Below are 22,431 nucleotides of genomic sequence, written 5' to 3'. Positions count from 1 at the left end.
CAATAGTTCCCAGGGTCTATAGTCGCTCCTCCTTTGTGGAGAGGGATGACTGTAGCAGTGCAACATTTGGTAGGGACACAGCCTGAGGTGAGGCTGTAATTGAACAGGGCACAAAAGTGAGGTGCCAGTTCACTCTGTAGTTCATGTAGAACACAGTCAGGGATATTGTCAGGTCCCATGGGAGCTGTATTCTTGGCCTTGGACAGTGGTATTTTTGTAATATTGGGTGCCTGGCAATCTACTGGTATTGTGATTGGTCCTTTGGAGGGGTAAAGTTGGCACTGAATCTGTTGGCGAGTATACTGGCAATATCTGTTGGCTCAGTATAGGAGGTATCATTGTACAGTAGCTCAGAGCAAATCTGGGTACTGCCATGGAGATTCTTTACATAACTATAGAAGGCCTCGTGGTTGTCTTTACTATCTGCTGCAATTCTGTTTTCATAGCTAGCTTTAGAGGATTTGTTGAGGGACGTTAACTTTTTGTTGAGGCTGATAAGGGAGTTTTTCCAGTGTTGTGACTTCACCTTATTCAGCATCAGTTTCCTCCTTCTGTTGTAGAGTTTGTTTATGGCAGTGGACCACCAGATTGGCTTCCTTTTTTTGGAGGAGAGCATCTTTGTTCTTTTGTGTATGGCGAGATCCATGCATTTGTGTATGCGTTTGTACAGTGCATTGGTGTATGATTTGGCAGTCGTGCAACTATTCTCAATTTGCATGGGTGCCATGAAGTTAGCCACCTCTGTTTTTAGTAGCCCAAAGTTAGCTTTGGAGAAGTTTCCTTTCTAACCTTCATTATGACAGTGGTCAAATTGAAAATTATGTGACTTCACAACTTGTTAACTCTTCATTCTCTTTCAAGTTTCCCATAACACTTGATTTACAAGATGCTTGTCATCACATCCCTGCTTATCGAGACTTTGGACATTTCTTACTTTTTTGGGGTCTGGATCACATTATTAGTTACCTTCCTCGCCCTTTGGACTATCCACTGCACCAAGAGTGTTCAGAAAGTGTCTAACTCCAATTATAGCTCATTACAGACTACAGGGTGTCCACATTTTCCACATTTAAACAACTTGCTTATCTTTGCAACATCTTCTTCTGAGTGCCAGGAAGCCATCTGTCTCATGGATGAGAGATGTCTTACACAAGTTGGAATTCCAAGAGAGTCTTTCTTGACTCCTTCTCATAGGATTGTATTCCTGGGATGTTAACTAGACGCAGTTCAAAGAGCTTTTCTCCCACCGTAAAAAAAATAGATCTATGTCTAAATCTATTTCTAAGGTTTTCCTCTCAAACTTTGGTCACTGCAAGAGAATACCTCAGGATTTTGGTACCACTATTCAGAATTTGTCTCTCTTTTTGTTTTGGTAACCCATCACAAAAGGGAAATGTGATTTGTTGAGCTTTGGCTTTTTGATTTTTTTTTTCAGAGAAGGGATTTTGAGATAAAGTTGTAAACCAACTGAATGCTGATGATTCTTCAGTTCAAAATTTACTTTTACACATATTTATTGCATGTAAGCCTGTGTGCAGGACAATATTCCTATAGGACTGTCAACTTGAAAGCTTCATTAACTGCACTACAGTAACTTTGGTCTGATAATAGCCCTCTGTAGTGGTACAATAACCAGTTTCAGCTGGCTGTTCAGCTATATATATATATATATATATATATATATATATATATATATATATATATATATATATATATATCCATCTTTATTGCCTTAAATATTGTATTCATACTATATTATTCATTTGCATGTGTAACATCACCTGAAAGCAACTCAGTGCAGAGTGATATAGAGTGTCTGTAAACATACGTCTCAACCTGCAGTCAATGAAAAGAAGAACATAGGCCCTTGAGAAATAAGAACATTCAGCTAAAAATCTGGGCATCTAATCAGCATCAAATCTGAATAGCAAAAAGCTCATAATTCTTCCTGCATACAGTATTAATATTGGATACTACCCAAAAACATGTTTAGAAAACTGAGTATGAAAAAAATGATTAAAAACTATAAATACATTTCGAAAGAGACTGTGTAAAATATATAGACATTAACGAACTGCACTGAAAAATTTGTTTTATACTGGAAGGCTTCAACAGACATGTGATGAGGCATTAAATCCAGCATGAACATAAAGACACTAAGGGCATGCTTCCAAAAACAGGGACATCCATTGCTGGAGTTAAAAACAAGAACATTAGTCCAAAATAAGAACAGCTGAGAGGTCAGTCTGCAACAATGTTATTCTACTGGATATGAACCATTAGTTTCTCTCTTTTTTTTTTTTTTTGTATAACAGTACTGTGCATTTTACTCAATGTCCATACATCCTTCACAGATGTTTTAGGCTTCTACAGCTGCATAATTTGCTCTTCAATGGCACCATTGTAGAAATATTATAGAGCTATTAATGTAATTCTCAAATGATAATATTTATCAGACAGTGAGTATTACAGTGATTCTTATGTCATCTGTATGTAAACTGTGTCGTCACTGCAGCCTTAGGGTAAGCAGTATTAATATGTATTGCTTTTCTCTCCACAGTTTCCAAATCCATTAATTATGAAATTTACATCGAGACTCCTGATGCTCTACTAAATGGTCTGAGGGAAATTTTCAAAAACCTTACTGTTCCTTTTATACTGAATACACCTTCAAATATCACAGCAAACATCACATCACTGAAGATGATGGCAGGTAATTTTATGAATAGTATCATTCTTTGCAAATGTAGCATTTAGACACTCACATTATCTTAATTTCCTGTCAATTTTTTTACATTAATTATGTCATGTTCCTGTGAAATTATTTTCTTGATTGAGAATTAAAACAGATGTATAAGCCTGACTCCTTTACACAGAATAATGAAGCCCTGACTGTGACCAGGTGAATGATGAGCTATTTGTTGCAACATCTCTGGAAAAGCCAGGCAGGAAGGGGAAGGAGTGAAAGGGGCATGACATACTCAGCTCTCCTGGTGGGTGGAAGGGCTTGTTTTCACTCAAGAGCATATTGAGCAATGTGATTTCCTTGAGGGTGACTAGGGAGACCTTCTTCCATGTGGGAAGAGCAGGCCTACTTGGAGGAAATGCTTCTTGTGGACGTGAGTTGATGACCTTTACATTATAACTCATTGCATGTGTGATGGTTAATATTGCTCTGATGAAATGAAGCAGAAACCTTCAACCACTTTTGGTGGCTGTGGGAATGCTGGTCTTTCCTAGTCAGCCTTTATCCTGTTGAATGGGAACAAGAGGGCCGATTACAGAGGAAGGTGTTGATGATCAACATGGAGTGGGAGCAAACAGCAGCAATAAAAAAACAGACTTACCAATGTGTTTCACTTTTTGATTATATTTTATACAGATTTCATATTCATTTTTAAGATGTTTATGATTTGTATAACAGAATATGGCTAATTTGAATGTATTGTCAAAGAAATAAAAAACAGTTGAATGAACTGACCTATCAGTTTAAAACAAACCAGATGCATTGTATGTGACTGTCTTACAGAAAGCTGCATAATTAAAGAGTATAGGAAGACAATAGCACATCTTCAATTAAGCAAGACATGCTTGGCTGTTTATAAATGTCATGTACACAAATCCGGCCAAGCCATATCTGTTTACATTCCTAGCACAATGGGCAGCAATGCTAATCAAATATGCATACAGTCAGTCTATGTTACCCTATGTGGAGCCTCTCATCATATCAGCCGAACAGACCTCCAGCTAGATCATGCTAAGCTACCTCATGGCCACATGAACACAACTGTAGTTGAGGTAAGCAATGAGCTGCATGAGCACCACCAGTACATACCTCTCAACTGTACAGATTTTCGCAGAATGTCCAAATTTTTGCCTTATATTTTTGGTCCATTTTTCATAAAATTGTGGCTTTCTGGCAAATTAGTGGCAAATCATTAAAGACTGAAGTTAGAAAATAATGACAGACATTTCAGTTTTAGACTTCATACCCTTCAGAAAATTCATGTTAATACAAAACCTGTAATCATATCAACTTTCTAAATTTGTATGAGCAATATTTCAAAATTGTTCCTATTTGTATCACTTTTTTTATGGCTTTGTCCAGATTTCTTACTCTAAGAGGTTGAGAGGTATGGTTAGGGATGTGAGTGCACTCACAGAATTGTATAATCTTGATGTGAACAATATCAACAAATGCATATGTGCAATGAAAGGGAATGCACCTGAGATGCTGACTCTGGTTGGAGGTCACAATATAAATAACAGAATCCACAGAGATGAACAACATAAAGTGCTTTGGAGTTGTGGAACATAACAAATGATTGAGAAACAGAGTAAAGAAGATATCATAAGACTTTCAACTACTGGAGTATCAGCAGTAGAGCTGTACTACACATGAAAGTTATTACAAAATGAATTCCATAACAGCATGTCATTCCACATGCCAGAATATCGAAAGTTTACAAGCAAGATGAGCCAATGCAGAAGCCAGAGTGCAAGAGTAGAAAAATATAAACTTGGGAAATGTAGTACATGTGCAGATCGGGTGCTAAAAAGAAAAACTGAAATAACCAGGAGGGGAACTGAACCCAGCACTCATGTACTTGAATGGTTCATGCCAGATTATTAGCAAGGGGAGCCCCTTCAGTACTCAAGAGTGGAAGATTACTCAACCACATACCTGGGAAATGTAGGTCATATGCTGATGAAATACTAAAAAGTCAACTGGAAACAGTCCTCGGGAGAAATTAACCCAACACTCACACTCTTGAGTGGTTCATACCATTGCATTAACAAACAGAGACACTGCACCACTCATGGTGTTAGATAATACAAATGCATGTCTGAGAAATGTAATATATGTGACAGTCTGCAAACCGAAGACTTATGACAATACATACAACTCATAGGATATTTAAAATCTGCTGACAATTTTTATGACGTAGTACAAATACTGTATAACTACTTTGAACCATCAATAATTTTGAATAATAGCATTACCTCTGCTTTATTTGAAATTGCAGTACATAAAGCTTTGCTCATTTGTGCAACTTATAGATTTTCTGACATTTTTGCCACTGAACTTTCAGAGATATTTCTTTTTGATTATTACTAGTTCTCCAATTCAGGATGGTGCTGGTAAGTTGACGCACACTGGTGAAAAATGGTAAATCCCGCTATGCAGCTCTGGAATAAATCAATCCTTTCTTATTCAAAGGTTATCCAAACAGTTGCCATGTTCAAGCATCCAAATGTAAATAGTAGACAAAAGGTAGAACTAAAACCAAACTGGACCAGACTACCTTTTGTCTACTATTTACATTTGGATGCTTGAACATGGCAACTGTTTGGATAACCTTTGAATAAGAAAGGATTGATTTATTCCAGAGCTGCATAGCGGGATTTACCATTTTTCACCAGTGTGCGTCAACTTACCAGCACCATCCTGAATTGGAGAACTTTGTGAGTTTGTGTATGTGTTCCCAAGTTTGATTATTACTAGTCTTTGATGTAGCTCTCCAGCAGCTGTCGTGCAATATATGAGGACAGAATGATGACTTGGAATTATACAGTCTTGACGTGTGTGTGTGTGTGTGTGTGTGTGTGTGTGTGTGTGTGTGTGTGTGTGTGTGTGTGTGTGTGTGTGTGTGTGTCTGTGTGTGTGTGTGGTATGTAGGTGTAACCTTTTGTCCCTAACATAATTTGTAAATGGAACTATAGGACAAACTTAGATAAAAAGGTGAACTACACAAAGTGCAATACACTGTGCTAAACACGTGATAGCACAAAGAAGATACACACACCTGAATGTAACTGAACCCATGCCTATGTCTCTGATATTGGTTCATAGAAAGTTACTAGGCTAACAGACCTAGAACCTTACAAGCCTAGCTATTATTTATTACGAATTGCCCCAGTTGTCAGTGGTTAGGTGAGTGAATTTTACAGAATTAAGGGTCTATGGTAGTTAATAATGATGACTTCTGTCCAAGATGGACAAGGGTGTCACCCCAGAAGTGAATTTAGGGTCACTCATCCATTGATCTAGGTTGTGTTTGAAGATGATCAGGGAGGAGGTCTGTTTCACATGAACTGGGAGTCAGTTCCTGAGAACTGGCAGTCTCTGGGAGATATATCTGTCTCTCCAGTATGACCTGTTTATGTCAGAGGTTAGATTAAGATCCCTGGAGTAAGTAACCCTTGTGTGTTTGATTTGTGAATGAGTAGCATTTCCATCAGGGCTGGGTCAGAGACTGCCCATAAGCCAGGCACAAGTCACCCCTTAGCAAACTGTAGGACACAGAATACAGTGCCAGGCCTATCAGTCTTTCCCCATAAGACTTGTTTTCTGTACCCTGTAATTTCTTGGTAAGAAATCCCTGTGGTTTCTCCAATTGTTGCAGGTGTCTGGTGAGGTACATGCAAAAGGGAGCATTGTCCTCAACCATTGGTCTGATAAGGGCCAAGTATAATGGAATTATAACATCCTTAGATCTAGATGTGATACCTTTACTTATAAGATGTGCCACATAAAAGGCTTTTCTTACTGCGGTGGTCACAGTTCAGGTTGCTAGCATCCTGAGTACTGAGATAACATACAACTGTGTCTACACTTAGGGAGTGCTATCTATAATGTAATTAGCATGGAAGTCAACTCTCCCAAAGGGAATAATAATGCTTTTTTTTTTTGCATTCAGCTTTAATCTGTGGCTTTGTCACCAATTGTTTGTCTGGTTAACCCTCTGTAGTATATTAACATTGTTGGGGACTCAATGATTGCTCCTAATTTGCAATCATCAGGGAACTTGGTCAACCACAGGCCATCCAAGTTTGCCTGGACTTCTGAGAAATAAATTCCAAGAAGTAAGAGGCCCAGCACAGAACCCTGTGGTACACCACTAATGACTGGTGTTTTGCTAGAGGTGAAGTCACCCACTTTGACAGAATGTGTCCTGTCGGTGAGCCAGTTGTCTATCCATCTGGTAATATAGGGGTTAATTCCCAATTAGGAGAGTTTCTCTATAACACCTGAGTGGGGATTGTGTCAGATGCCTTGGCTAGATCAAGCCAGGCAGTATGCACTCTCTTTCCCTCATCCAGGGTCTTAGTGACTTTCTCGAAGAAGTCAACCATGTTTAACAGGCATGATCTACCTTTAATAAATCCGAACTGGGTTGGGTCCAGAGTTTGGGGATTACCTATGTCCTTGTTGATAAGGTCTGTAATGATTCTTTTCATGGCTTTGCAGATGACACTAGTCAAGCTTATGGGCCTATAATTCTCAGGGTCATTTGATGGTCCCCCTTCGGGTAGAGGGATTAATGCTGCTGTTCTCCATTTTGCCAGAACATAGCCAGTTCACAGGGTGTGGTTAAACAGGGATCTAATTGGGTCTGCTAGGTCATGTTTTAAGTTGTTTAAAATTCAACCTAGGATGTTGTCTGGTCCAATTAATGCCATGTTTTTGGCCTTGGAGAGCCCCAAGCTGACCCCTTCTCTTGAGATAATAGGCTGAGGAATGGTGGCAGGTATACTTTGGGGATGACTGGAGGGGACAGGGGGTGACATTTATTCCAATTCTGTCAGCTAGCAGGTTGGTTATTACCTTGGGTTGAGTATGGGTGGTGTCATCCACAACCAGTTCAGCGCATAGCTGGATATTCCATTTTAAATTTTGGATGTAGTTAAAGAATGCCTTGTGATTATCCTTAGCTATGGAGACTATTTTTGCTTCATAATTTGGAGGATTTGACAAGTTCTCTGATTTGTTTGTTTAAGCCAGAGAGGGATTTCTTCCTCTGCTGAGCCAGTTTCCTTTTGTCCTTGGACATTAGTTTCATTATCTTGTTGGATAGTCTGTTTATACTAGGAGTCCACCAGGGTGACTTTTTTTTTGGCAAGACCTGATTTTAATTCAGTCAGGTACAGCCAATTCTGGACAACTGCTTAAGTGGTTATACAGTACATTGGTGTACACCTCTGCATAGGAGTCCATGTTATCTGCATTTGAGGGGGCTTTGAAACTTCTTATACCATCACTTAGTAGGAGTTAATTTGCCTTTGAAAAATTCTTAAGCGTTTTTGAGCTTGATGAGTTATCTGGTCTTAAAATTACATGGAATGAGACTGATTTATGGTCTGATTTTACCTGGTAGGCATCACACAGGGGGGTAAAGTGCTCTCCCATGTTACTGAATAGTATGTCCAGGATATTTGAGCCTCTTGTGGGTGTGCTGACTAGCTGTTCTAGACATTTACATTGATAAAGTCTAAGAACCTCTTAGCCAGCATGTTTGTGGCCGTGCATGTTTCCTATTTGATGGTAGGATAATTGAAATCACTCATAAGTAAGGTGTTGGGCTGTAAGGCAAATCAGTCCCATAAGTCCAGGTTTGTGGTATGTTTTTTCTGTTTCATGATGGGGGATGTATAGCTAGCTATGATGTGGTAGGGGGCTTTACCTATAGTTAATCTCACATGGAGTAGCTCAAGAGAGTCATACCGTTTGACCAGTCTTGAGGTGTACTTATCCTTAATGAAGATGGCTACACCTCATCCTTTGTTTTTTTTTCATTTTCATTTTCAGTTTGTGGTCTAAACATAAGGTAGGCATTGTAGCCCTGCATGGCCAGGGTGCTTTCTGTGCATTTGGACCATGTCTTGTTGACTGCATAGATGTCAGCATCTCCCAAAGTGAGGAGTGCTTTCAGGCAGTGCAGTTTCTTGTTTAGACTCATAGCATTAAGCAGCAGTACCTTGGGTTTATCTAGAGAGGATTTTGTTATGTTAGGACATTGGTTATTTTAACAGTGCCTAAAAAAAGTCACAATAAGGGTGGCCAGTACCTTTGCCAGTGCCCAAAAGCCTACAGGAGGCAAGTGCAGACCATCTCTGGCAAAGCAGCATAGTCTGTCAACTATGTCTTCCCAGACTGACAGATATTAGATCCCCTTGGATTGACACCAGAAGTTAAGCCAATTGTTAAAGTCAAACATTTTTTGATTGTATTGTGGTATCATACTTAGAGAAAGTAGAATGCTACTTAAGGCTAGGCTTATATCTGCCTGTGACACGTAATCTGAGAGCTCAGTCATGTCTTTCTTCATATAGTCCAATGAGGTACGTCTTAAGTCATTCACCCCCAGATGAACTTTGAGTGAGTTATACTGGTACTTGTGGTTGAGTGACTTGAGTGCTTGTGTGACTTGATGGATTCTGGCACCTGAAAGGCAGCTAATTGCAATCTGCTCCTTATCCAGCCTGGTGAGGGGAACATCCATGTGTCTCACAATGGAGTCATCATCTACGACCAATGCATTAGGTTTTGTGGTGTTATACCTTATAGGATTATCTGATAGACAGGTGTGTGTGTGTGTGGGGGGGGGGGGCGGGGTGTTATTATGTATTGTGGTTGTTTTTTGCATTGTTATGTGTGTAAATGGTTTCCTTTTGGGAGGCCTCTGATCTTTTGCTAAGTAACTAGTGAATATCTTCATATATGTGGGTTTATGTATCATGTCCTTATTTAATGTGGGAAGTGTGTATGTGTGGTGACAACTTATTTGGCATTCGATTTGTCCTTAATTGAGAGTTTTGCCTCTAATTTCATAGTGTAACTACATCTCTCACATAAAGTGTTTGTCTGTTTCAGGAGAAAGTGATTGTCAGTATACATGAGACAATTGCTACATTGCCTCAGTATGCCCATGTCAATCAGAATGGCCATAGAGATTATGGGAAACTTCCTGTCGATGACAGCAGGCTCTTACTGTATGTTTTATTAAGGAAGGGAATTGGGTTAATTTGACAGGACTATGCTGGCTGTGCCAAAACTACAAGAGGGACCTATACTTTGTGTAGGCTAAGGTTGATCAGTAAGGCAATGCTGCTCAGTGTGCAACTAAGTTGCTCCTAGAGCAGCAAAAAAGCTTGGAAAGATTTCACTGATAGCTATTTAGGGAAAGCCTAAGCTTTTAGGCTTTCATGTCTACACAGGGTACTGCTAACTGCTGCTGAGTGAAGAGCAGCACTGCAAAAATGTGAGACTTAAATACGAGCAAAGAGAAAAAAGTTGTAGAACTGCATATTAGCAAGGCATGCCAAAAAAAGTAGTAGTAGAAAATATGACTGAAACAGATTTTTTGAGAATGGAGCACATGATAGCAGGGCAAGAAAAATGTACCCACAAGTGTTTGAACCCCTGCTTGTTCCAAAGATATAATCTCTTGATCTGTGTATTTGCTAGGCATGTCACAGAAGCACCCATACAAAATGCAATTGAAAACACATAGCAGTGTCAGTTGTGCAACAGGTAGCACACTCGCCTTTGGTGCAGAAGGATGTGGGTTCCATTCCTACACTAGGTAGATTGATTCCTAACACTGTAGTACAACATAAGGATGGTTCTGCACTCCTGAGTGTGCTGCCCTTTGGATGAGATGCTTGAGTTGGTGTTTCCTCAGGTGGATGTTAAAGAACCTATGGTACCTATTGAAAACAGTAGGGCTACATTTCTCCTTGTAGTGTAAATACTACCCTGGATCTCCCCTGAAAAGTGACAACTACTAGCTTAGTGGGACTAACGTTGGCAAAAAGTGAATAAAATAAAAGGGTAAAGGAGAACATAAACACAGGATAAGAAAATACATTGTATAATGTACATGTCTGTAAAATATCCATCATTTGCAATCCAAATACTACTCCTTCTAAACCTTACCCTCATCTACCATCTCACCCAGCCTTACCTCCTCAACCGCACCCTACTCCTACATACAGCCTACCCTCTCCACACATCACATACCTACTATACCAACTCCATCTCTCCTGAACTTTATCCCACTAACCACATCCTATGGTTTCATTACAAGCCAATCCCTTCTCATAACACCTTTACACACACTTTTCACCCCATATCCTCCACTAATCCCTTAACCCTCACCTCTCAATCAAAGCATCTCAAATACCTCTACTACGCAACTCAACTCCTAACTTCCATACTATTATCTGGTGATATACACCCCAACCCAGGCCCAAACCTCCCCTCCTCTAATTCTAAATCCATCTTATTTGCATCCCTTAATGCACAAAGCATAGCTAACAAAATTCCAAATCTACATGCCTGGCTATCTCACAACACACCAGACATCCCAGCCATTTCTGAAACCTGGCTAAAACCACATATAAAAGATTCAGAGATAGTACCACCTAACTACTCAATCATCAGATCAGACAGAACCCATAAAAAGGGTGGTGGAGTGGCTCTACTCTACTTATCCTCCCTATGTATATCACCCTATGATAAAGCCATCCCCCAGTTCCATAATGCAGAATTAATACTGGCTCATCTCCAGCTAAACAAACACAAATATATATACATTGTCTCTCTTTGCATTCCCCCAGGAGACAATATTCCAATAAAAAAGAAATCCTCTCCTGGCTCTCAGCTAACATTAAAACGAAACTATAATCATGGGAGATACCAATATTAACTGGTCCTCCATTCAGTCCCCCTCTCACTCCCTTAACATCAACCTATACAACTACTCTCAACTCATCAACTCCATTACTAGACCACAAAAAGACTTCACCACTGGCAACATCCTAGACTGGATTCTAGTCTCCCACCCTCACTACTACCCGGATAGCGGAACCATACCTGACTCCCTCAGTGACCACCTACCTATATTCACTAGACGTCTTCCTTCTCCCTTACAAGTCACTCATAATTACATTACTACCCGATGCCATAAAAACTTTAACCCAGAAGCTTTCTGCAATACCCTAAAATCACTTAACTGGTACCCCTTAAAAACTCTACCCCTTGAAGATGCGATCACTCACTTTAATACCACATTCCTAAACCTTCTAGATACTCAAGCTCCTTTAAAAACCAAAAGAATAAAAAGACAATCCACCCCCTGGTTAACTATAAACACCCTAACCACCATGCGACTTAGAGACAAAGCTTGGACACAATATCAAAAGAACAAATCTAAATCTTCCCTCAAGGAATACAAAACTCTTTGTAACTCAGTTAAAAAATGTATCTCTGCAGACCGTTGTTACTACTTCACCCAACTATAAAGTAACCACAAAACTAACCCTCAAAAATTCTGGAGGGGTATTACTACCCTCTCAAAACCCGGGACCACAGAAAACCCTATCCCTTGCCCAAATGTAGACAACACAGATCTTGCTACCCAATTCAATTCCTTCTTCATAGACTCTATCTCCAAACTTACCTCCTCTTTCTCAAATAACAATCCTTTCCCTACCTCCACTTCTCAGACTTCTCCCACCTCTCCTCCTGCTTCTCCCCCTCCAACTTCTCCCACTTCTCCTCAGACTTCTTCCCCTCCAACTTCTCCCACCCCTCACCATGCTTCTCCCCCTCCAACTTCTGCCACTCACTCCACACCCCCACCATTCTTCACTAAACCTGTTCCTACATCCATCATAAAAAAACTCCTGAAAAAACTAAAACCATGCACAAATGCCCCAGATGACATTCCCTCATACTTCCTTAGCATAGCAGCAGAAGCCATTGCCCTCCCTATCAGCATACTAATTAACCGCTCCATCCAAGAAAGTATTGTTCCTCAAATCTGGAAAAAAAGCCTACATAATTCCCCTACATAACGGTGGTACCAATACTAATATTACCAATTTCCGTCCTATCGCCATCCTCTCTCCCCTTTCAAAGGACCTAGAGAAATGTATCCATCAACAACTCCTTCCCCATCTCCTGGACAACAATCTATTAACTCCCACACAGCATGGATTCAGACCCCATCATAGTACTATGACTGCCCTCCTATCCTTCCTTGAAACTGTGAATAAAGCAAGAGATTCTGGCCTCACTGTATCTACCATCCTAGTCCTACTCGATCTCTCTAAAGCTTTCAACACTATCTCTCATAATCTACTTCTTACTAAGCTATCTAACTTAAACCTTTCCCCATCTTCCCTCCATTGGTTTACTAGCTATCTCTCCAATAGGCAACAAGCCGTCAAGTGGAAAAAAGCCACCTCCTCCTTCCTCAACACCCCTACAGGTGTTCCACAAGGTTCTATTTTAGGCACCCTCCTCTTCAATATCTTCATCAATGACTTTTACCACTCTATCCCTCTTGCAAACATTATTCAATATGCAGATGACTCAACAATCATCTGTGCTGCCTCATCCATCCCAACTCTTCTAAAACTTACCCAAGATGCCTTCACCAACACAGAACAATGGATGAAAGACAACAATCTTGCACTCAATGCTGCTAAAACTAAACTTATGGTATTTACCTCCTCCAAAACTCATAACTTGGATAGATCTCTATTCTCCATCACCAGCCAAAACAACACATCTCTTGAGCTAGTACCTGAAACCAAACTATTAGGAGTCCAAATTGATGACAAGCTCAAATTCAACTCCCACCTCTTACTAAATATAAAAAAAACTCACCAAAAACTAGGCCTGCTCTACCGTCACAATCGGTTCCTCACCTCAACTACCAAAATTACTCTCTCTACCACATTTCTCCTTCCCTCCCTTCTCTATGGTGCCCCTCTTCTTATAAACCTACAATCCTCCCTGAAAACCAAGCTCTCATCTTGTTACAATAAAATAGCCAGATTTGCCACCAGTAACAAATCATCCACCCATCACTGTGAACCTCTCCATAAACTCAACTGGCTAGAGCTTCCCAACTACCTCTACTACACTCAGCTCACCTATGCACGTAAACTCATTTTTCAGCCATCCCTCTGTCCCTCTCTCAACTACCTTCAAAATGCATAAAACTCAAAGACTTCTAAGATCTAATAATCAAAACCTCCTAGAAGTTTACAGACCCCTACACCCTCCAGGACAAAACCTCCTGTCCTTCTCATTAGCACGCCTATGGAACTCCCTTCCCCCCTTCATTCGTACAATTGCAAGCCTGCCATCCTATAAAAAATCTCTACACTCTCATTTAACATCCTCTTGGGAATGCTCCTGTTCACATCCCTCATAACCTACTCTCTAATCCCAATACTTTCCTCTTTCCTTTTTCTCAAATCCCAGCTAGCAAATTCATGCTGGCTCCTAGCATACAACTCCTTATTTGTACCCTGAAATTTTTAGCAAAAAAAAAAAAAATGTTTATGCCTGTATCACTTGTTTTTGTTGATATTTTTTCTAACTTATAATCAGAATTTCAACAATGTTTTTTTTTCTTCAATTTCTCATATAAATTATGTGTGTAACAAAACCTTTGTATAATCTGTATGTGGAATATAATCTCTGTATAATCTGTATGTGGAGCTTTTCTCCCCAGGACTCCATTGAAAATGGGTTCTTTAGGCCCAATGGACTATCCTGGTTAAACAACTGCAAATAAATAAATAAATAAATAAATAAATAAATAAATAATAAATAAATAATCAATTAATATTGTGCAAACCAGGGCATTAGCAAGTGAACCCACAGAATAAAGTATACTAAAGTAATGTGAATACACTCATTCAAGAGTAATGTTGGAACAGTGTTAAAGAGTGAAAAGCTCACAGTGGTATATGACATACCAACCAATGAGGGAGGGGATTTCCACACATCAGGTACCGAGCACATCACAGCATGAGTAGACTGAGGTGTGGATGGTCTGAACTACATGTATCATTTCGGGTCTATATTATAACATCGAAGTTCTCTAACATCGAATGTTATAATATCGAACCCTAAACACCAAAGTCTGAAAACATCAAACAGTCAGAATAGTCATTTTTTTCCCAGGGAAAAAAATTGCTATTCCAAGAAACATACACACAACACAACACACACAAAAAACAGCAATCCACACTCATACACTTAAAAATCCTACACCTAAACTAAACTTTACATAAAGTACTAGCTATCCACTTACCTTAACCCAAACCTAACCCTAAGGTCCATCACTATCGCACACTCACCTCACCCGCGCCCTAACCCTAACTCACCTAACCCACCCCCTAACCCTAACCTACACACAATCGTACACTTACCTGACCCGCGCCCTAACCCTAACTCACCTAACCTGCCCTCTAACCCTAACCTACACACAATCGCACACTTACCTGAACCCAACCCGTAATGTTCAAACATATCGAACGCTGAAAACAATGAAGCCACAGCAATGGCCCACCGAATTCTTTCCCTGGGAAAGAATTCGGTGTCCTGCACCTTCGCTGTTTTCAGCGTTTGACATTACGGGTTCGATATTATAACATTCGATGTTAGAGAACTTCGATGTTATAATATAGACCCATCATTTCTTCCATTTTTCATACTTGCATAATGCACAATTAGCACATGATAACAATTGTTGTCAGAATGCAACACAGTAGACCATTATGAATTTGAACCTGCATTATGCACAGAAGCCACAGCTGAAGTTACAGAAAAAGGTGCAGGTAATGTATATTTCAAGTAAATGTGATAACAGTGTGGAAGAGTAAACAATGACCATTGCTAAACAATTAGGGAATCAAAAACCACCCTGGAATGTATTGACAGTTACCCAGCAATCTCAAGCTGTTACCTGTACACACTATGCTTGGCCTTATTACTTACAGACTGCTAAAACATAGACCTCATTGCAATGCAATCCTTGCCTGCCTGCCTGCCTAACTTATACTCTATATAGCAGTATATTAGCAAGTGATGCTTGGAGAAGATTATAAAAAGACTGTTTGAAAACCCACACTTTAAGGGAATGTTATAACACTGTGGAAGACTATAGAATGATTATTGTACACGACATGTAATAATGAGGGACTCAAAATCCTCCTATTAATGTATTGACTATGTGCATAGTACATTATGAGCACAAAAACACATAAACAGCATGAAAATGCAACTGTCAGTGTCAGCTTTTGTCAGTTTTGCCTTGTGATGTCCATCAAAGGTAACCTCAGTTGTGTAACAGAAGCTGACGTCTTTGGATATCAGTAGGATTTTCTTCATAATTTTTCTGAGCTTACCTAAGAACATCAGAGTTGCTTGTTACCAATTTACATGTAGATTATATCACAAGTAAATGAGTTTTCTAATTGTGAAACACATTTTTGGGCATGTATGTGTTGTGATGACATCACTGGAAGGTACTGATTTTACTATAGTTCACTATTGCTTTTTGAACATATAATAATGAAAAATGAGTATTAATAAACAACATACCACAATAAGGAGATCAAAACCAAACCCTGCTGTACTGAGAATTTACATAGCACTCATAAGCTGTAACATACACATTTTATGCTTAATCCTATTACGTATATGCATTGTACCGAACTAAGTTCAAGGTGTAGACTGACTGTCAGACTGCTACAATGTGCGTTTCATGGTATTCACACTCCAGCCTAACTAATTCATATTCTGTTGACCTGTGGATTAGATACTGATGCACAGAAAAAGATAATCAACAGTTGGCAGACAGCTCAGATTTGAAGGGGTATTACCAGTCGCGTGTGAAAATAAAAATGAGCACTGTTCCATACATACATACAAATATTTCAAGCATGGGCATTAATGTCCTTTAACCTTGACAATATATCAAAACACTTGTTCCCATAATAATTGTCCAAGCTGTTCTTAAAAATATCTAAACTAGTACTTCCTTTAATGTAGTTTGGTAGTCTGTTCCATGCATCGGCTACTCTGTCAGAGAACCAGTTAGTACACTTCTCATTCCTATAGAGTCTTCTACACAGGTTGTCTAATGATTCTCTAGTTCTTTTTGATAACCCCAAACATTCCCAGAACTAGTTGTCTCTAAATGCCCTATATACTTGAATAAGATCTCCTCTTAGATATCTGTAAGAGGCATTGTACAAGTTCAGATATTTTAGTCTTTCATAATAACTTAAATTTTCACATCCATGGATGCCCTTGGTATATTTCTGCTGTACTCCATCCAGTTTACTCATGCCTGTTTTTGTATAGGGTTTCCATATTGTTATTCCATACACAGGTTCGGGTCTAATGTAACTAATAAACACTGACTTCATTATTTTTGATTTCCTAGACTTTATAAATCTTTTTATATAACTGATAGTACTATAACTATCATTAACCAATTGGTTGATATGATTAGAAAAACTAATAGCTGAATCTACCCATATACCCAGGTCCTTAAATATGCTTACAGTTTCAATCACTGTGTGCTGTATTAAATATTTCCTTTCAATTTATGTTTCCCAAATCACATATGCTTAGTTTTTTATGTATTCATCAGCATATTATTCTCCTGTGCCCAAATGGTCAATTTACTCAAGTTATTTTACAGTCATGCCTTATCTGTAACACATGTAATCAGTTTACCCAGTTTCAAGTCATCTGCATATAGACTGTAAAACACCTCAGATGAAAAAATTAGGTCTGAAAGATATAATCTAAACAAGTAAGGGCCTAGGACAGAGCCCTGTGGGACACATTGACTGTAAGCAAGGATTTCACCACTCCATTGCTGTATGATACTTGCCATGTCCTATTTGTAAGCCATGCAGTTATCCATCTTATCAAGAGTACATCAATACCTCATTGTACTAATTTGTTGATCAGTGTTTTGTGTATGACCCTGTCAAATGCTGAAGTAAAATGTATATAAATTATATCACAGCACAATTTTTCATTCATAGCTGTTATTATATTGTTATAGAACATCATGTTACAGGTGGTAATAGATCTGTTTTCAACATATGTATGCTGATATATGATTTCAAGTCCCATCCTATCCATTTCTGACAATAACGTATCCAATATTACCTTCTCCATTATTTTTCCACAACATGAAAGTAGACTTAAGGTTCTATATGACTCTGAGTTTGTCCTACTCCCCTTTCCCTTAAAGACAAGTTTAATAAGCACGTCTCCAATCTTGAGGAATCTCCCCATATTTATACGACCTAGTGAATAACAGATATTATGGTACTGTAAGTTTTTGCTGAAATGTTCTCAGATCATTGTTACTAATTCCGCCTCCTCCCTGTGCTTTGTTTTGATCCATTTTGCTCAGTTCTTTTCAATATAATCTAATTTGATTCCAGTATCTGGGGTTACCTGAATGTCACTAGGTCAACTTATCACCCCTTTTGTGGAGCCAAACTGTTTTGCATAAAATTTTGTAAATATATATATATATATATATATATATATATATATTTTTTTGGGTCTAGGAATATTCACTGAAAGCACATTTCACTGAAACACATTTGACTGTGCACAATTCACTGAAAGCTCAATTCACTGAAAGCTCAATTCACTGAAAACACAATTCACCGAAAACACAATTCGCTGAAACACATTTCACTGAAAGTTATATATGGCCTTTTCCCCACTGTTGTGCAACCCTGGAGTTAGTATATATAGTAAGGGGGGGCATAGCCCCCCCCCCCACCTATTTTAAATATTTTGAACTATATACATGGAAACTTACAATTCCAATAAAGTACTCTTTTCTGAACTTAATATATATACAAAATATGTGGGGGGCAAACCTAGCCTTACTATATATACTAACTCCAGGGTCACACAACAGTGGGGAAAGGCCATATATAACTTTCCGTGAAATGTGTTTCAGTGAATTGAGTTTACAGTGAATTCAGCTTTCAGTGATGTGTGCACAGTCATTTGACTCACTGAATAGTCCTAGACCCATATATATATATATATATATATATATATATATATATATATATATATATATATATATATATACATATATATATATATATATATATATATATATATATATATATATATATATATATATATATATATATATATATATATATACATATATATATATATATATATATATATATATATATATATATATGGTTCCCATTCAGAAGCCTGAAACATCATAAGCCTGAAAATCAAAATCCTGAAACCAAAAGCCTGAAAATTCAGAATCCTGAAAACTCAAAATCCTGAAAGCCCAAAATCCTGAAAGACCAAAATCCTGAAACTCAAAATCCTGAAAACACAAAATAGACATACTGATGCCATTGTGGCTTTGCTATTGTTAGCCCTGTGGTGTTAGGTCATGCGTTGGGGTCAGGTAAGTGTGTTGGTTTTATTTTAGGTTAGGGGCGGTTTAAGTGAGTTAGGTTAGGGCAGGTTAGGCATGTATGCAATAGTGACAAATATTGGGGTTAGGGCGGTTTAAGTGAGTTAGGGTTAGGGTGCGGTCAGGTGAGTGTGCGATAGTGACGGACCTTAGGGTTAGGGTTAGGGTCAGGGTCAGTTGGTAGATATTAGTGTCTTTATAGTGACATATTAGCATTATTTGTGTTTTCAGGATTTTGAGTTTCAGGATTTTGGTCTTTCAGGATTTTGGGCTTTCAGGATTTTGAGTTTTCAGGATTCTGAATTTTCAGGCTTTTGGTTTCAGGATTTTGATTTTCAGGCTTATGATGTTTCAGGCTTCTGAATGGGAACCATATATATATATATAAAAAGTTTGTTGTGTCAAAAAATAAATTTTAAACAAGTAATCTACGTGGTATCCCAGAAGTCTCAAAACAACCCACTAAAGTGTAGTGTATCTAAAAACAAAACAGTGTAAGAAACTTCTCTGTGTGGAAGATTTTCAGTCCATATATTTCTAGTTAATCACTGTATATTAATCAGATCAGACAATAGTAGTAGAAGTAGCGAACGTAAACTCATCAAGTCAAAAAGTAATAACAGAAAATATATAATTCTAAGGCATTACTAAGTATTCGAAAGTAATCCAAGCAAGGCAGGCCATCTGTTTCCAGTCGAAAATCCTTTATTAAGTACACAGACAAGCGATCCAAGTAAAACAAAAATAGAGTAATAATTTCCTCACAAGCTTTCTAAATATATATATACTTTTTATCAGGCATGGGAGTGGTTTATTGTGCTGTAAAACAAAGTGTTATTGGTACACATGTTAAATTCTCATCCCTTATCCCATCAGTGTGACATTCGAGCTGGTCCTGCCCTACCTAGTAGCTGTCATAATAATATATAGCCCTAATTTACTTTAATGATACATCTTATTTAACCAAATTATTAAGTAGATTATTAAGTCTGTGATTTTATCCAAGGCAATATACTACATGGCTGGAAATATATCAACCTTAGCTCATTTTGCGATCAAAAATTATATATAAATATATACATATACATTTTGCATGTAAAAATCAGTTTCTATTTTCATAAGCTATTGTTAACAAAGATCACTTTTGTCCTTCTAGACTTCTTCAATTCTGTGTACAAGAACCCTACAAACCTATATAATTGTATAATTAGTTAGTATTGTTATTACCATCATTTTGAATAAAGTGGAACCCTTGCTACAGATACCACAGAAGTTATACAACAGTTGCAAGAAAGCACACATTTTATAGGAGTGTTTCAACAGTGTAGAAAACTTCAATATATGCAGTATTAAGCAAACTGTATTAATTAGGAATTCAGAAATCTCCACATACTTTACTAACATGTTCACCATTACATCAGGAGTAAAATGAGTCATAGAACCTGTTACAGATAAAGTAATGATGTCAACTTATGCTTATATTATTTTTCCCTTCTGACACTCATTGTGGGTGAACTCAGTCACTATACGATCACAAAAATATTTGTGGGTCTGAAAGAATGTTCTATATTTTTACCATAAGTGGAGAACTGTCATTTATGGTTTTATACTTGGATGGTGCAGTGGTGCAGCGATTGCATTGTCACCTCACAGCAAGAAGTTCTCCGGTTTGATTCTCAGCTGAGGTGCCTTCTGTGCGGTGTCTGCATGTCCTCCCTGCATTCATGTGGGTTTCCTCCGGGTGCTTCAGTTTCTTCCCATGTTACAAAAACACGAGTCTAGAACATTTCTCCCTAGGCCTCGGCTGTAAATTGGCTCTGTTCCAAGTCGGACTTTCCTGGTAAACAGATGTTTAATAAATAAATTGATGAGAAAGTTGCTTTCTGCCAAGTGCTGTGCAATGTTTAATCACAGAAATGCTTATGTTATATTTGGAACACTCTTGGATCTTGTTTGTGATGTTATAAACTTTAGGACGGAGATGAAAATGGGATGCAAGCAGAGGGTATAACAGGAGATGAGCAATTCAGATGTTTTCAGGATGGAGGTGGAATAGGACCATATCTCTCAACTTTTTCTCTTAATACTTCTGTTATGTATATTACATTTCATTTGAGTTTTCAATTAATTCTTGATAATGATGTCAAAATAGATTGTATGATGACCAGTTGAAGCCAATCATTTGTATACATTACTGATATTTATGGGTGGACTTCCACGGTGGTGCAGCGGTAGCATTGTTGTCTCACAGCAAGAGGTTCTCCCATTTGATTCTCGGCTTGGGTTGGGAGTGCCTTCTGTGTGGAGTCTGCATATCCTCCCTGTGGTCGAGTGGGCATTTGAAAGACATGCATTGAATGGGCATGCCTTCGTTGAAGGTTGGGCATTGGGCTGGCAACTCGACACCATAAAAAACAACTGCCAATCATTAGTGGACCGGAGTTCTGCTGTGGCGACCCCTAACCGGGAAAAATCTGAAAGACAAACAACAACTGATATTCATGGGTGGGATGTATTTTTTTCTGGAACAGGTACTCTGTTTTATTTTTTTTCTTGAAAAGGGAAGAATTGGGAAAGGAATACAAGAATGTTCATAACATTGATTACTGCCGCAGCAGCCTTAGCTATGTGACTTGTATCCTGCCAAGGATATAACAGCCAGCCAGCATCCTATGCTACAGAGCACTTACACATGGCAATCTGTCAGGCAGCTCAAGCTGAGCTGATTAAAAGACATGTCTGGGCACTAAGCCCTTAAGGCCTTTACTGTTGCGGTGGAAACACTCCTTTGAGGTTTTCAAAAATTAACAGCTTGTGTTGTTCCTTTGCTGAGCAAATAAGTTCCTGTTGGGGAACAACTTTTGATTTTCTACATATTGTTTCTGTTTTATCTCTTTCTTCTGTAGGAAAGTTAATTTAAAGCCAGGAGTTTTGTGTTTTAATGAACTGTCATGAGACTGTATCACACTTTTAAATGGGAGAGCTCTTTTTCCTGTCAGTTTAAAAGTTCTGTAAAGTAACTGAAAGCCATTTTTTCTGTATGGAAATCATGTTTATATTACTTTTGTGTGACTTGCAAAATGTTTTAAAGTGCTTTTACTGTGTTCTTCTGTGAGAAAAGTGACTTTTGTAACTAATGTTTTTACCATCATTTGCTTATTGTCTTTCCTGGGAAAAGGTGTGATTTTTGTTTTGTTCATGGAACAAACTACCAGTCCTACAGTTGGTCCTTCTTCCAGCCACATAAAGAAAAAGTTAAGCAAACAGCCTTTGCCACTATAACAGGCTAGCAATTTGCCACAGCCACAGGTGGGTGACTGTGATATGGCCATTTTTTTGTTCCTCA

At 38.4% G+C, this 22,431-nt stretch overlaps 1 protein-coding gene across 2 annotated transcripts in view; it reads left to right on the top strand.

The window, feature by feature from the left end:
• The window catches only part of LOC122794329 (mucin-3A-like), a 1,511,548-nt gene that overhangs the window by 27,014 nt on the left and 1,462,103 nt on the right, over positions 1-22,431 (top strand). For both annotated transcript variants that reach the window (XM_044062634.1, XM_044062633.1), the window contains exon 2: positions 2,561-2,713. In XM_044062634.1, coding sequence (XP_043918569.1) covers positions 2,561-2,713 — 153 coding nt within the window. The remainder of the gene's footprint in view (positions 1-2,560; positions 2,714-22,431) is intronic.

Source organism: Protopterus annectens, chromosome 2.part1 (genome assembly GCF_019279795.1).
Source record: "Protopterus annectens isolate FY-2018-M chromosome 2.part1, PAN1.0, whole genome shotgun sequence".
Classification (NCBI taxonomy): domain Eukaryota; kingdom Metazoa; phylum Chordata; order Ceratodontiformes; family Protopteridae; genus Protopterus; species Protopterus annectens.
Note: the sequence above shows the minus strand (reverse complement) of the source record. Positions and strands in the feature narration are given on the sequence as shown.